This window comes from Callorhinus ursinus, unplaced genomic scaffold (assembly GCF_003265705.2).
Source record: "Callorhinus ursinus isolate GAN/ISIS: 27379988/994484 unplaced genomic scaffold, GSC_fseal_2.0 scaffold10, whole genome shotgun sequence".
NCBI classification, from domain to species: domain Eukaryota; kingdom Metazoa; phylum Chordata; class Mammalia; order Carnivora; family Otariidae; genus Callorhinus; species Callorhinus ursinus.
This window is the reverse complement of record NW_027397072.1, coordinates 72,956,543-72,969,552: the sequence shown is the minus strand read 5'-3', so window position 1 is coordinate 72,969,552 and position 13,010 is coordinate 72,956,543. Positions and strand designations below refer to the sequence as shown.

Below are 13,010 nucleotides of genomic sequence, written 5' to 3'. Positions count from 1 at the left end.
TATAGTGATTCAACGATTCTATACATTACTCAGTGCTCAGAGAGGAGGTGAAGTTTTAAAAAAAATGTAGTGATGGGGAGAAAGGCTGGTTTTTCCTGTTCTCGAGGTTCTTTCTGATTTCACTCTCATGCTTCCGAGTACTAAACTCAAAACCGCCAGATAGGCCCACTTGGCCGCCTTCCCTAACTACCTACCCACCCGGATTCCACGCGAGCACTGCAGAAACACCTGACCTGAAATCTCCTAATGTCGGCAGTCTGCAGGGTCTGCGCGCGACCTAGGTTTACGCGTGCGCAGTAGACAGAATTACCATCGTGCGCGGGAAGCTGGGCCGCGTCCGCCTATGATTGGCTGCCGCGGCGGGATCCCACCCACCGAAGTGCAGCGGTGGGTGTGATTGGGTGTCTCAGCAAAGGCCGGACGCCGCACGGGAGGGAGGGAAGGGAGGCGGGAAACAGTTTAGGGGGTGCGGGGTCGCGTAGTTCCTTCTGGCAGGCGGTGAAGAGGTTCCGAAATGGCGGTGCAGCCGAAGGAAACGCTGCAGCTGGAGAGCGCGGCCGAAGTCGGCTTCGTGCGCTTCTTCCAGGCCATGCCGGAGAAGCCGACCACCACGGTGCGCCTCTTCGACCGGGGCGACTTCTACACGGCGCACCACGAGGACGCGCTGCTGGCTGCCCGAGAAGTGTTCAAGACCCAGGGGGTAGTCAAGTACATAGGGCCGGCAGGTGAGGGCGGGGACGGCGCGGGCTCCCCTTAGGCCGCGGGCGGCGAGCGGGCTCTGGGGCGAGGAGGCACGGGGGCGGGGACGTCGGTGTCTCCCAGGGATGGCGATTTCGCCGGCCGCTGCCTGGCCGAGTGGGGCGCCATCCGCCCCTGCCCCACCTCCGCCCTGAGCGTGTCCCTCTGCAGCGGCCCCAGACCTGAACTAACAACGGACACGGGGGGAGCGTCCACTCTGGCAGGCGTTTTAATACACTGTTCTTTTTAATTGCACAGCATTCGCGTGGGTGTCTGCCCACGGCCCCGCCTTGGCCCTGTAAATCTCTCCCGCAAACTCCGGTCCGGGAGTGAGATTTAAAGTAGGGGATTTGGGAGACCATTTCATGTCACCAGTGTGGTTTTGCCCACACTCCACTTAACACCTCTGGTTCAGTGTGGGGATCTGGAACGGGTTGCTGTTAGACCTCGAATTTGGAGCCAGATTTCTTGGATTCACGTCGCGGCGCCTCCACTTAATAGCTGCGTGACTTTGGGCTAGTCACGTATGTCTTTGCCTCAGCTCGGCATTGCGTGCCCTCCGTAATCCGACCCCATCTCCCCCTGTAAGGCTACAGACTTCTCACCCAATGTGAGCGAGATGTTCTAGATGTTTTATATTGATTGCTTTACTCCCCGGCATCGTTGTGATGATGGAAAGAGCATTCTTGGGGGGAGTGAGGAGTCGTGGGTTCTAGTCCTGCCTTTGCCACATGCTGATGGAATGTCAATATTTCATTCATCAGACAAAAGTTTGAGTGCTGCTGTGTCAGGGTTATGGACAGTTGGAAAGACAGTATCCCTGCCTTCACACACCTCACTCTAGTGGAGAGCAAGGCAGAAATAATAACTGAAGGTGAAGAACTGTGGAGGTGTGCGCCATAGCAAGTTTTTGAAGAGGCATAGAAGCAGGTATGGCAACAATTGGAGACCACAGAAGAAGCATTAGATGAGAAGCTAAATTCCACTTGAGTTTTGAAGGACTACACTTTTGCTGGGGAGAGGGCCTGAAAGGAGGCAGATTGGTGGCTCTGGAGCAGAGAACCCGGAGGAGGGTAGCCCAGGTGGGTGGAGTCAGAGGATGAAAGGTTTTTTGTTGTTGTACTGAGTTGAAATTTTATGCTGTAGGCCCCAGAGGTTGGATGACTTAAGGTGGAGTGGTGTGTTGGATGTTTGGCGGTAAGATGGGGGATGGGGGATGGGTTAGAAGGGGGCAAGAGGAGATTAGGATCAGTGAAGACCAGCCAGAAATAGTGAGGGATGGCTTCATAGTTAATGATGGTCTAAGTTCCTTTCCAGTTTTAAACTTGAAATTCAAGGCTAGTGCACTTAGCTCTCCTATTTTTGTGTTATGCAGTTTAGAATAACTTTTAAGCATTTAAAATGATGTAAAAAGTTATAAACGTACTTGTATGTTTGTGTAAATTGAATCACTGATTTTTCTAAGCACCTGTTAATGATTCTAATGCTTTTATTTTTCTAATTTAGATTATGAAAGGAATAATGGAAGCTAAGCATTACACCCATTTATTGGGAAGGAAATTTAGTATGAATATCCAGAATCTTCTATACTGGAGTATAGACTTTTAAAAAAACAAAAATTTTCCTTTCATTGCTCTTGAAGGTTAAAATGTAGGTGTTTACTGGGCACATTTCTAAGAATAATCTCGACAGTCACCTCCTATTCATGTTGATAATAGTGTTAAAGGTGAATTTAGTTTTTCAGAGATTAGCAAGTAAATGTGAGTTATTCCTAAGCATGTAGTTCTTAGGTTAGACGTTTATGCCAAACACATTTTAGGTAAAGGATTGTCCTAATATGTGTTTGGGTAGGATAATAACAGTAAATTTTTTTTTTTTTAAAGATTTTATTTATTCATTTGAGAGAGAGAGAGCACAAGCAGGGGGAGAAGCAGAGGGAGAGGGAGAAGCAGACTCCCCCGCTGAGCTGGGAGCCCAACATGGGGCTGGATCCCAGGACCTGGAGATCATGACTTGAGCCGGAGGCAGACACTTAACCATCTGAGCCACCCAGTCGCCCTGGATAATAACAGTTATAAAAAGATTGATCATTTGTTACTAGAAATTGGCTGATATAAGTGAAAGAAGGAGGGACTCACAAATGTCCTGGGGATTCCCAAAGTGGGTGTCTTGCAGTTTTCACTGTGCAAGGTGCAGTGTAACTGAGCATCTTTTTAAAGAATGTAAGGCTGCCAATACTTGTTTTTTGGGAGGAATTTTCCTTCATTTTATTATTATACCATTTAGGTAAAGGGTTAACAAAACCTTTTCCTGTGCTTCTCTATTCCACCTGGAAACCGTGATCAAGTTAAGAAGGTTAGTTACGTTTCTAGGCAGCATTGCTTATTGCAGAAATGACCCTAGATCGGTAACTTATATCTGGACTGTAACGCCTGATGAACTATAAATAACTGATGAGGATCCCATGCACTTGGACTTGAGGCAAATCTCTGAGCCTGTGACCTTTTCCAGCATTCTTTAGCAGTCGAATTTGTCTCTGACTGTAGAAAACAGAAGTTGTTAGAACTCCCATCAATTTCCTGCTCTCAAACCTATACTTTTTTTTTTAATATAAAAGATTTTATTTATGTATTTGACAGAGAGCGAGAGTAGGAGCACAAGCAGGGGGAGTGGGAGAGGGAGAAGCAGGCCTCCCACTGAGCAGGGAGCCCGATGTGGGGCTTGATCCCAGGACCCTGGGATCATGACCTGAGCCGAAGGCAGACGCTTAACAACTGAGCCACCCCGGCTCCCCTACTTTTTTTTTTTAATATAACTGGTTTGTTGAGGTATTATTCACATACAATATGATTCACACATTTATTTATTCTTGATTCACACATATAAAGTATACATTTCAGTGTTTTATCATTCAGGGGTTTTTAGTATATTCACAAAGTTAAGCAACCATCATTATAGTACATCTTTTTTTTTTTTTAAAGATTTTATTTATTTGAGAGAGAGAGAGCATGAGAGGGGGGAGGGTCAGAGGGAGAAGCCGACTCCCTGCTCAGCAGGGAGCTTGATGTGGAACTCGATCCCGGGACTCCAGGATCATGACCTGAGCCACCCAGGTGCCCCATTTTTTTTTTTTTTTAAAGTAGGCTCCATGCCCAGTGTGGAGCCCAGCATGGGGCTTGAACTCAACGACCCTGAGATCAAGACCTAAGCTGAGATAGGATTTGGACACTCAACTGACTGAGCCACCCAGGTGCCCCACCACAGTGGATTTTATTTATTTATTTTTATTTTTTTAATCATTACCCAACATGGGGCCTGACCTCAAGACCCTGAGATCAAGAGTCGGATGGATGCTCTACCGACTGAGCCAGCCAGGTGCCCCCACAGTAAATTTCTAAAACATTTTTGTCCCCAAAAGAAACCCTGTACCCATTAGCAGTCACCCCTCCTCCCCCCCAATTCTCCCAGTGCTAGGCAGCCACTAGCCTGCCATCTCTCTAGATTTGCTTATTCTGGACATTTCATAAAAATGGAATTATAAGGGCGCCTGGGAGGCTCAGTTTGTTAAGCATCTGCTTTCGGCTCAGGTCATGATCCCAGGGTCTTGGGATAGAGGCCCACATTGGGCTCCCTGCTCAGCGGGAAGTATGCTTCTCCCTCTCCCTCTGCCCCTCCCCCTGCTCATGCGTGTATGTGTGCGCTCTTTCTCTCAAATAACTAAAATTAAAAAAAAAATGGAATCATAAAATATGTGGTCTTTCATGACTGGCTTCTTTCACTTAATATTTTCAAGATGTATCTCTGTTATCAATACTTCATTCCTTTTTATTGCCAAATAATATTCTATTGTACGGATATACCATATCTTGTTTTTACCCATTTGCCAGTTCACAGACATTTGGGTTATTTCTTGAACCTATACTTTTTAATTTCATCTGTACCCATTCTTTCCTCCCTATTGTGCCAGTGAAAAGATGAGCCTTTTGCTTTGGTCTGGATCCCAATCCCCTCTTCTCAGAGGTACTTTCTGTTTCCTCTATCTGGTTCATGCTATTCGCATTTAGACTTACATCTTTTTAGCTACTTTCAATCTTCAACATCTAGTACTCACATTGTTATAAAAAAGCCCTGTGAGATGAGTTAGTACCTAGCTCCAATTTATAAATAAGGAATGAGAGTCCCTGAAAAAGAAAATTACTTAGTTTGTGCATCTTTTGTTGTCCAAACTCAGCTTAGAAAGCATCTCCCTTTGGAAACCTTTGTTTTGTTTTGTTTTTTAAAAAGATTTTATTTATTTTTTTGACAGAGAGAGACACAGCGAGAGAGGGAACACAGGCAGGGGGAGTGGGAGAGGGAGAAGCAGGCTTCCCGCTGAGCAGGGAGCCCGATGCGGGGCTTGATCCCAGGACCCTGGGACCATGACCTGAGCCGAAGGCAGACGCTTAACAACTGAGCCACCCAGGCGCCTCGGAAGCCTTCGTTGATTCCCATGTTAAGACTGCCTGGTTAGCTGCCCTGCCCCTCTTAGGTATTCCCGGCTCTTGGATCTCCTCCTTACCCTAGACACTGCATTTATTCTACCTATTGCCTGTCTATCCCAATAGACTGAAAGCTCTTAGAGAGCAGGATCTATGTTTTAACTAATGCCTGCCTCTGAACCCTAGCCCCTGGGACAACGTCCACATGTAGCAGACACATGGTAATTGTCAGCTGAATGAGGTTGGGGTCTCCAAATTATTCTTGAAGAGAAGAATCTTGTACGAACCTGAGGCTATTCTTTCTGCGGTACCCCAGGTGGAGGCTGGGTAGCTTTCTGTTCCTGTTCCCCTTATTTCACACCAGGAGGTCAGTTTTACTTCCTAGCTGGTTAGACAAAGCCTACAATGCCAGTCTCTTACCAGCAACATAGAGTAGCTATACTTTAGGTGCTTGTCAGTAAATAAGACTTAATGCACTGCCACCCAGTATGTCACAAAAACTCCTTTGAGAGAAATAGTATCTTTGGAGGATAACCTTGGCATTTGGGCAGCCTGATTGTACATTAGCAGTGGAGATAGGGGAGGCCATGGAGGGAGGGGAATCACCTCATTTGTCTCTTCACCCCACCCACTCTTAAGAAATCATCACTGTTACGAATCTGTGTTCCTGTTGAAAGCCTCATTATTAAAGAGACCAAATTGCTCTGAATCCTTCTATCTAGAACCAGGTAGACAACAGTGATGTGCAGAGTAGTTGGGTGTAAGAGGGAGTGGTGGGGCTTGTGTATCTGAGAGTGCTTGTTCATCCTGTGGTGGCATTCAATTTCAGGTACTTTAAAAACCCTGTGCTGGCAAGACAGTTCTCCAGGCACATCCTACTGGTTTAATGACTTAAGAGCTATTTCAGAATTTTGCCAAACTAATGTTTTTTTTTTTTTCCCCTCTCAGATTTGTTTTTGCTGAGTTGGACTTTACGTTTTGCCTTTTAATTTTAAGGATGATATGACAAACAGTGGGGTTTTTTTGTTTTCTTTTTTTTTAAAGATTTTTATTTATTTATTTGATAGAGACACAGCGAGAGAGGGAACACAAGCAGGGGGAGTGGGAGAGGGAGAAGCAAGTTTCCTGCGGAGCAGGGAGACCGAGGTGGGGCTCGATCCCAGAACCCTGGGATCATGACCTGAGCCGAAGGCAGACGCTTCACTGAGCCACCCAGGCTCCCCTGAAAAACAGTGTTTTTTATGTCTTGTATTTACTGGAAGTTGCTGGTAATACAGTGGCGTTTATCAGTGCCTTTAGGAGAAATTCTTCTCTGATTTTGTATTAACTCTAGTTTGCTGCTTTTCCTTTTCTTTGTTTTTTGTTTTTTGTTTTTTAAAGATTTATTTGTTAGAGAGACCCTGCACTAGCAGGGGTAGGGGCAGAGGGAGAGAGAGAGAATCTAAAGTGGACTCCACACAGAACCCAGCTTGGGGCTCGATCTCACAACCATGAGATCATGGCCTCAGCCAAATCCAAGAGTTAGAAACTTAACTGACTGAGCCACCCAGGTGCCTCTGCTGCTTTTCTTGAGCAAGTTTTTTTTCCCTTCATTTTTATTTTTATGACGTCTTTATAATGAATAATGTTACTCATGTCGAATTCAACTGGATGGATTGGTAGGGTGACCAGTTGTTCTGATTTGCTTGGGATTGAGGGGGCTTCTGGACCATTGGACTTTGAGTATTAAAACTAAGAGAGGCTCGGGCAAAATGGGATGAGTGCTAGGCAAAACCAGGAAATTATTTATTAATTATTTTTAAAGATTTTATTTATTTGACAGAGGGGGAAAGAGCACAAGCAGGGGGAGCGGCAGGCAGAGGAGAAGCAGGCTTCCCGCTGAGCAGGGAGCCTGATGTGGGGCTCGATCCCAGTACTCCGGGATCATGACCCGAGCCGAAGATAGATGCGTAACCTACTGACCACCCAGGCGCCCCCAAACCAGGAAATAATTTAGGTAGGGCTGACCATTCCACTCAGGTTCTGATCCTGAGTGACTGTTAGTTGGGAGATAGAAGTCTTTTGCAGGCTGGAGGCCTTTGGTCTCGCACATCCCTCTGAGAATGTGAGTACAGGCCTTGTTGAATGGGATTCTAGAGTAAACATAATATTCATATAATTTGCTTTCTAAATGCAAGCTAAAAACATTTTAAAAAGCTAAAAAAAATGCAAGCTAAAGAAACAGCAGTCTATTCAAGTCTCTAAGAAAATATGACTGTTAAACATACTGAGTTGAAAACTGGTGGCCTATATAGTGTTTTGCTCTAAGTTTGAACTGATTGCCTGTATTTTAAAAATTGGGAGATTTCAGGGAAAAAATTCATATTTTGAGCTGCTTCTGAAAAATCTGCACAGTTGAAAACTTGGGGTGTAAATATCCCTGCAGTTCAGCAGTGGTTTGGAGCTGAGCGGCTGCTCTCTCTGACATAGTCTAGACTTTTCCTTTACCCTGATGTGCTTTCTTTTTGTCACTGTTCCCACCACTCCATATGGTCTCTTTTGAAGCCACTTGTCATGTCAGCTGTGTTGTTGCTCTTCTTTTGGCTTCCTTTGCTTGTTTGGTACCTGCCTGGTCCCTATAGATACTTGTTTGCCAGTCCTGGATGAGGTAATGAGGAATGTTCTAGGGAAGAACCTTGGAGAGGCAAGATTTGAGCCCTTTTTCAGGGTGTCTGACAGTGGGAATTCTTGCTAGTACTTGTAACTAATGAAAGGGATATTGGAAGCCTCAGCTGTCCTTAGCTGTACAGAACGATTGCCTTATGTCATTTAATTAATCTTTATGCTTGTTTATATTTGATATTTGTACTTGGCATGATCTGTTAATTAAATTTAGGTTACAGGAGCACCTGGGTGGCTCAGTCGTTAAGCGTCTGCCTTCGGCTCAGGTTATGATCCACGGTCCTGGGATCGAGCCCCACATCGGGCTCCCTGCTCAGCGGGAAGTCTGCTTCTCCCTCTCCCACTCCCCCTGCTTGTGTTCCCTCTCTCGCTGTGTCTCTCTCTGTAAAATAAATAAATAAAATCTTTTAAAAAAAATTTAGTTTACATCTTTATTTTTTATTTTTATTTTTTCAAAGATTTATTTATTAGAGAGAGAGAGAGCACGTGAGCGTCCACACAAGTAGACCAAGCAGCAGGCAGAGGGAGAGGGAGCAGCAGACTCCCTGCTGAACAGGGAGCCCGATGCAGGACTCGATCCCAGGACCCTGGGATCATGACCGGAACTGAAGGCAGATACTTAATTGACTGAGCCACCCAGGCACCCCCAAGTATTACCTTTAAGTGAATAATTGGTATTACCTCTAATGTATGAAAATTGAGTTTTTATTCCATTTGGTGGTATGGGTGATTTTATTAATTTTGTAGGAAATTGGTAATTGCAAATCAAAACTAAGGTGGGACACTTCCCTATCTTGACCTTGGCACTATTGATATTTTGGACTGAATAATTTGTTGTTGTGAGGGGCTATCCTGTGCATGTTTAACAGCATCTCTCCCTCACCATTAGATTCCATTAGTACTCCCCTTTCCTCCCTCCCCCAGTTGTGACAACCCAAATGTTCCCAGACATTGGCATATGTCTGCTAGAGAAACAAGATTGTTCCCAGTTGAGAACTAGTGATCTCAGGTAAAGACCAGAAAGTTTTAAAACTCTGTTGATTGGAGAGGGGAAATAGATGCACTCATACTTTATGGATGATAGTGTTAATTGCCATAGCCAACCAAGGAGAATAGTCTGGCAATATTTATCAAAATCACTCATATTCTTGATAATTTCCAGTTTAGGGGCTTTATCTTACAGATGTACTCACATGTTTGGAGAGTGAAGCATGTACAAGATTATTTATGCAGCATTGTTGTAATAGCAGAGACTGGAAACACTCTCTTATGTCCATCAGTAAGACTAAATTATAGAATATCCTCAGAGTCATTGGAATGTTTGCAGCTGTAAACAGAAAGGAGCTGATTGTACTGATGAACAACCTCCAGAATATATTAAAATTAAAAAAAAGCCAATATACAGAACAGTGTTTGTAGTATGCACTTACTGATATAGGAGAGGAACAAAGTAGTGCTTGTGTGTGCACAGCTTGTGTTTGGGAATATATTTTATAAACTTGATAGCACTTGGCTGGTGAATTGGATGTGTAGGCAATCAGTGGTGAAGGGGAAGGCTCCTTTTTGCTGTACTTTTTTGAACCTTTGAATTTTGATCTGTGTTACCTAGAACATTTTGCGATGAATAATGACTAATTTTTTGGACTTTTTGGAAAAAGTTTTAATTCCGTACAAATGCTAATATAGTTATAAGACTTTTATTCAGACTTCTGAGAAACCAATTATAAGAAAGGACAAGTAAGTTTAGCTATGTATGTATATACTCATTCTTTTATCTTTGTATCTTCTTAATTTTTTGTTTTGATGTGTAGGTTCCACAGAAGGGGGCCGAGTGGGGTACTGCATCTCTTCACCTTTTTATACCCTTCAACTGGGACGAGTATTAAGTGCTTGATAAATAGTTTATTGAAGGAATGAATTACTGAGAGAAGAATTTAGCCTCGGGGTAGCCATTGTGTTGAGTATTTGAACACTTACTACTTTAAATCCTCAAGTCTGTAACATGTATTTTTAATATTTTTCTTTAGGAACAAAGACTCTGGAGAGTGTTGTGCTTAGTAAAATGAATTTTGAATCTTTTGTAAAAGATCTTCTTCTAGTTCGCCAGTATAGAGTTGAAGTTTATAAGAATAGAGCTGGAAATAAAGCCTCAAAGGAGAATGATTGGTATTTGGCATTTAAGGTAATTATCTTCCTCTTTAATTTGGTTATGATTTTGAAGAGTAGAAAAAATAAAGATGTGGGGGAATTCTATTGTGTGTTTTCATATTTTAACCAGGTTGTGATAATAAAATGCTTTGAGAAATAAATATTCTTTAGCATGTGGTTTTTAAAATCACAGTTTTATAGCAGTATAGAAATTCAGTAAATCCTTATTATGAAAGTGTGAGTTTTGTCAGTATCCCTGAAACCTAAATAATAAAATAGACTTTACATAAAATTGAATACCAGCATTAAACAACGATTTGATTTTACTGTTTTTAAAGTAGTATCACACAGATTTACTGTATCCCGAATATCTCATTTATACACATTTGTTTTTTAAGATTTAAAAACAATTTTTTTTGAAGATTTTATTTATTTATTTGAGAGAGACAGCATGAGTGGGAGGGGCGGAGGGAGAGGGAGAGAGAGAATCTTAAGCAGACTCCATGCTGAGCATGGAGCCAGACGTGGGGCTCTATCCCAGTACCCTGAGATCGTGACCTAATCAAGAGTCAGATGCTTAACAGACTGAGCCACCCAGGCACCCTATTTTTATTTTATTTTTAAAGATGTATTTATTTGAGGGGCGCCTGGGTGGCTCCGTCAGTTAAGTGTCTGCCTTTGGCTCAGGCCATGATCCTAGGGTCCTGGAATCAAGCCCCACATCGGGCTCCTGCTTGTGCTTTCTCTCTATCCCTTTCTCTCTCTCTCTCAAATAAATAAGTAAAATCAAAAAAAAAAAAAGATTTATTTATTTGAGAAAGACCTCGAGAGCAAGTTAGGGGAGGGACAGAGGGAAAGATTTTCAAGCAGACTACCCACGGAGCAGGAGCCCCAAGGCCAGCTCAATCTCATAACCTTGAGATCATGACCTGAGCAGAAATCAGGAGTCTGGCACTTAAGCGGCTAAGCCAGCCAGGCACCCCCCCCTTTTTTTATTCTCAATTTTTTTTTATTTTTTAAACCCTATTTATTTAAAATAATCTCTACACCCAACGTGGGGCTTGAATTTACAATCGAGTCACGTGCCAGTCAGGCGCCCCTCATTTGTACTCGTTTGTAATGTGTTTGTATCTTTGTATATCCTTTCTCTTCCATTAACTCTCTAATTTTTTATAAGTCAGGGATTTTAGTGGTGATCCTATTTCTTGATGTCCTTAGAAAGGCTCACTGACATGAATGCTTCTGCCTTCATGGAGGTAGTCGTGCTGTTTGGTTTTGTATAATGATTCCTTCGTTGTGAGTCTGTAAGGTCCTGTGTTTGATGTTCAAATGCAGTGCCTGCAGAGTAGATTCCCAATAATACTGGAATAAATTAATGGTTAGAATGTAGTTGGGGAGGTGAGATTTATTCTCGAAAGGAAATAAATGTGTGATAAGGGAGACAGTGCTCTGGGCTTATAGTCAGCATATGTTCTTTTCTCCTCTGTCCCTCTGGGTGTCCTTGGCAAATTTCCCAACCTTCTCTTGTATCTGTTTCTCCATAAGCAGTAAAATTAGAAGGTTTTTTTTTTTAATGTTTTCCAATTTGAAAGTCCTTTGATTTTTTTGTTTTTGTTTTTGTTTTCCTTGTGAAGTTTAATAGAATACTTAAACATTTGATCTTGGTACTACCCCAAATACAGTCTTTTTTAAGATTTATTTATTTATTTGTCAGAGAGAAAGAGAGAGAAAGAACACGAACAGGGGGAACAGCAGGCAGATGGAGAAACAGGCACCCTGCTGAGCAGGGAGCCCAGTGCAGGACTCGTTCTCAGGATCCTGGGACCATGACCTGAGCTGAAGGCAGATGTTTAACCGACTGAGCCACCCAGGCGCCCCAAATATAATCTTCTTCAATCTTTGTTCCATAGTGTGTCCTCCTCCCCTGTCCACCTTTGTAAATGTAGACATTTACTGAAGATTATATCTGGGTGGGAGAATTTAGCATTTAACATTATAGAGTTTCCTGGGGATTTTCATTGGTGTTTTCCTGAGAATGGTGGGGCCTTTACTTAGAGTTTTAGCCTATGTCTTGAAAGATTTTAATAGAAAATTGAGGGTACCACAAAGTGATGTTTTCTATCTCATTCTTCACAGAACTCAGTAACACCAAAATGTGGAATCCTAAATTTAAGAGATTACCTTGATTATCAGCCCATCACACCTCACTCTGACATATCAGAATCCTTCAAGATGAATTCTCCTTAACCCCTACCTTTTAGGTTGGGGAAATTTTTTCAATTATTTATTTTTATCAGATTAAAAAGGTGGTATCTTCATCCTGACATGTTAAGTTCAGATCTAAAACTGCAAAAGCTGATTTATCATTACATTTTTTAGCTTATTGATTCTATGATAAAGTTTAGTGATATTTAAAATAGTTGATCTCTATGATTGGTTTTTTTCTCATGTTCTCGGTGGTATGTTCAGAGCAGGAAAAGACCTTGGATACCATTTAGTTCACAGGTTATCAGTCTTAATCATTTTCAAGCACCCTCAAGAACCCAATTTTATTAGCTACTGGTTCCCTTTTGAGAGTTTTTTAAAGGTGTGCTTCATAATCTGCAAATCCAAAGTGTATATGTAAAAGTACTGTTTACCTTTGCAATTGAATCTGCTTTTAAAATTTGAATGCAAGATAATGCTTTTTCCATTTCATTAAAAATTTTTTTAAAGGGTGCCTGGCTGGCTCAGTTGGTAGAGCATGCAGCTCTTGATCTCAGGATCATGAGTTTAAACATTGGGCATGGAGCCTACTTAAAAAAAAAAAAAATAAGCAAAATAAAAAATTTTAAAAAGATTTTAAGTAATTTTTACACCCAGCATGGGGCTCAGACTCACGACCCTGAGATCAAGAGTCCCATGCTCTTATGACTGAGCCAGCCAGGTGCCCCCCTTCATTTCATTTTTGATCCAGATTTTAATCAACAATCCATAGTTATAGGA

General features: G+C 42.5%; 1 protein-coding gene across 1 annotated transcript in view; it reads left to right on the top strand.

Annotated features, from left to right (window-relative positions):
* The first annotated feature begins 437 nt into the window (after positions 1-437).
* MSH2 (mutS homolog 2) overlaps positions 438-13,010 on the top strand; it is a 75,318-nt gene continuing 62,745 nt past the window's right edge. The window contains exons 1-2 of the mRNA XM_025868871.2: positions 438-725; positions 9,905-10,059. Coding sequence (XP_025724656.1) covers positions 515-725; positions 9,905-10,059 — 366 coding nt within the window. The 5' untranslated portion in view covers positions 438-514. The remainder of the gene's footprint in view (positions 726-9,904; positions 10,060-13,010) is intronic.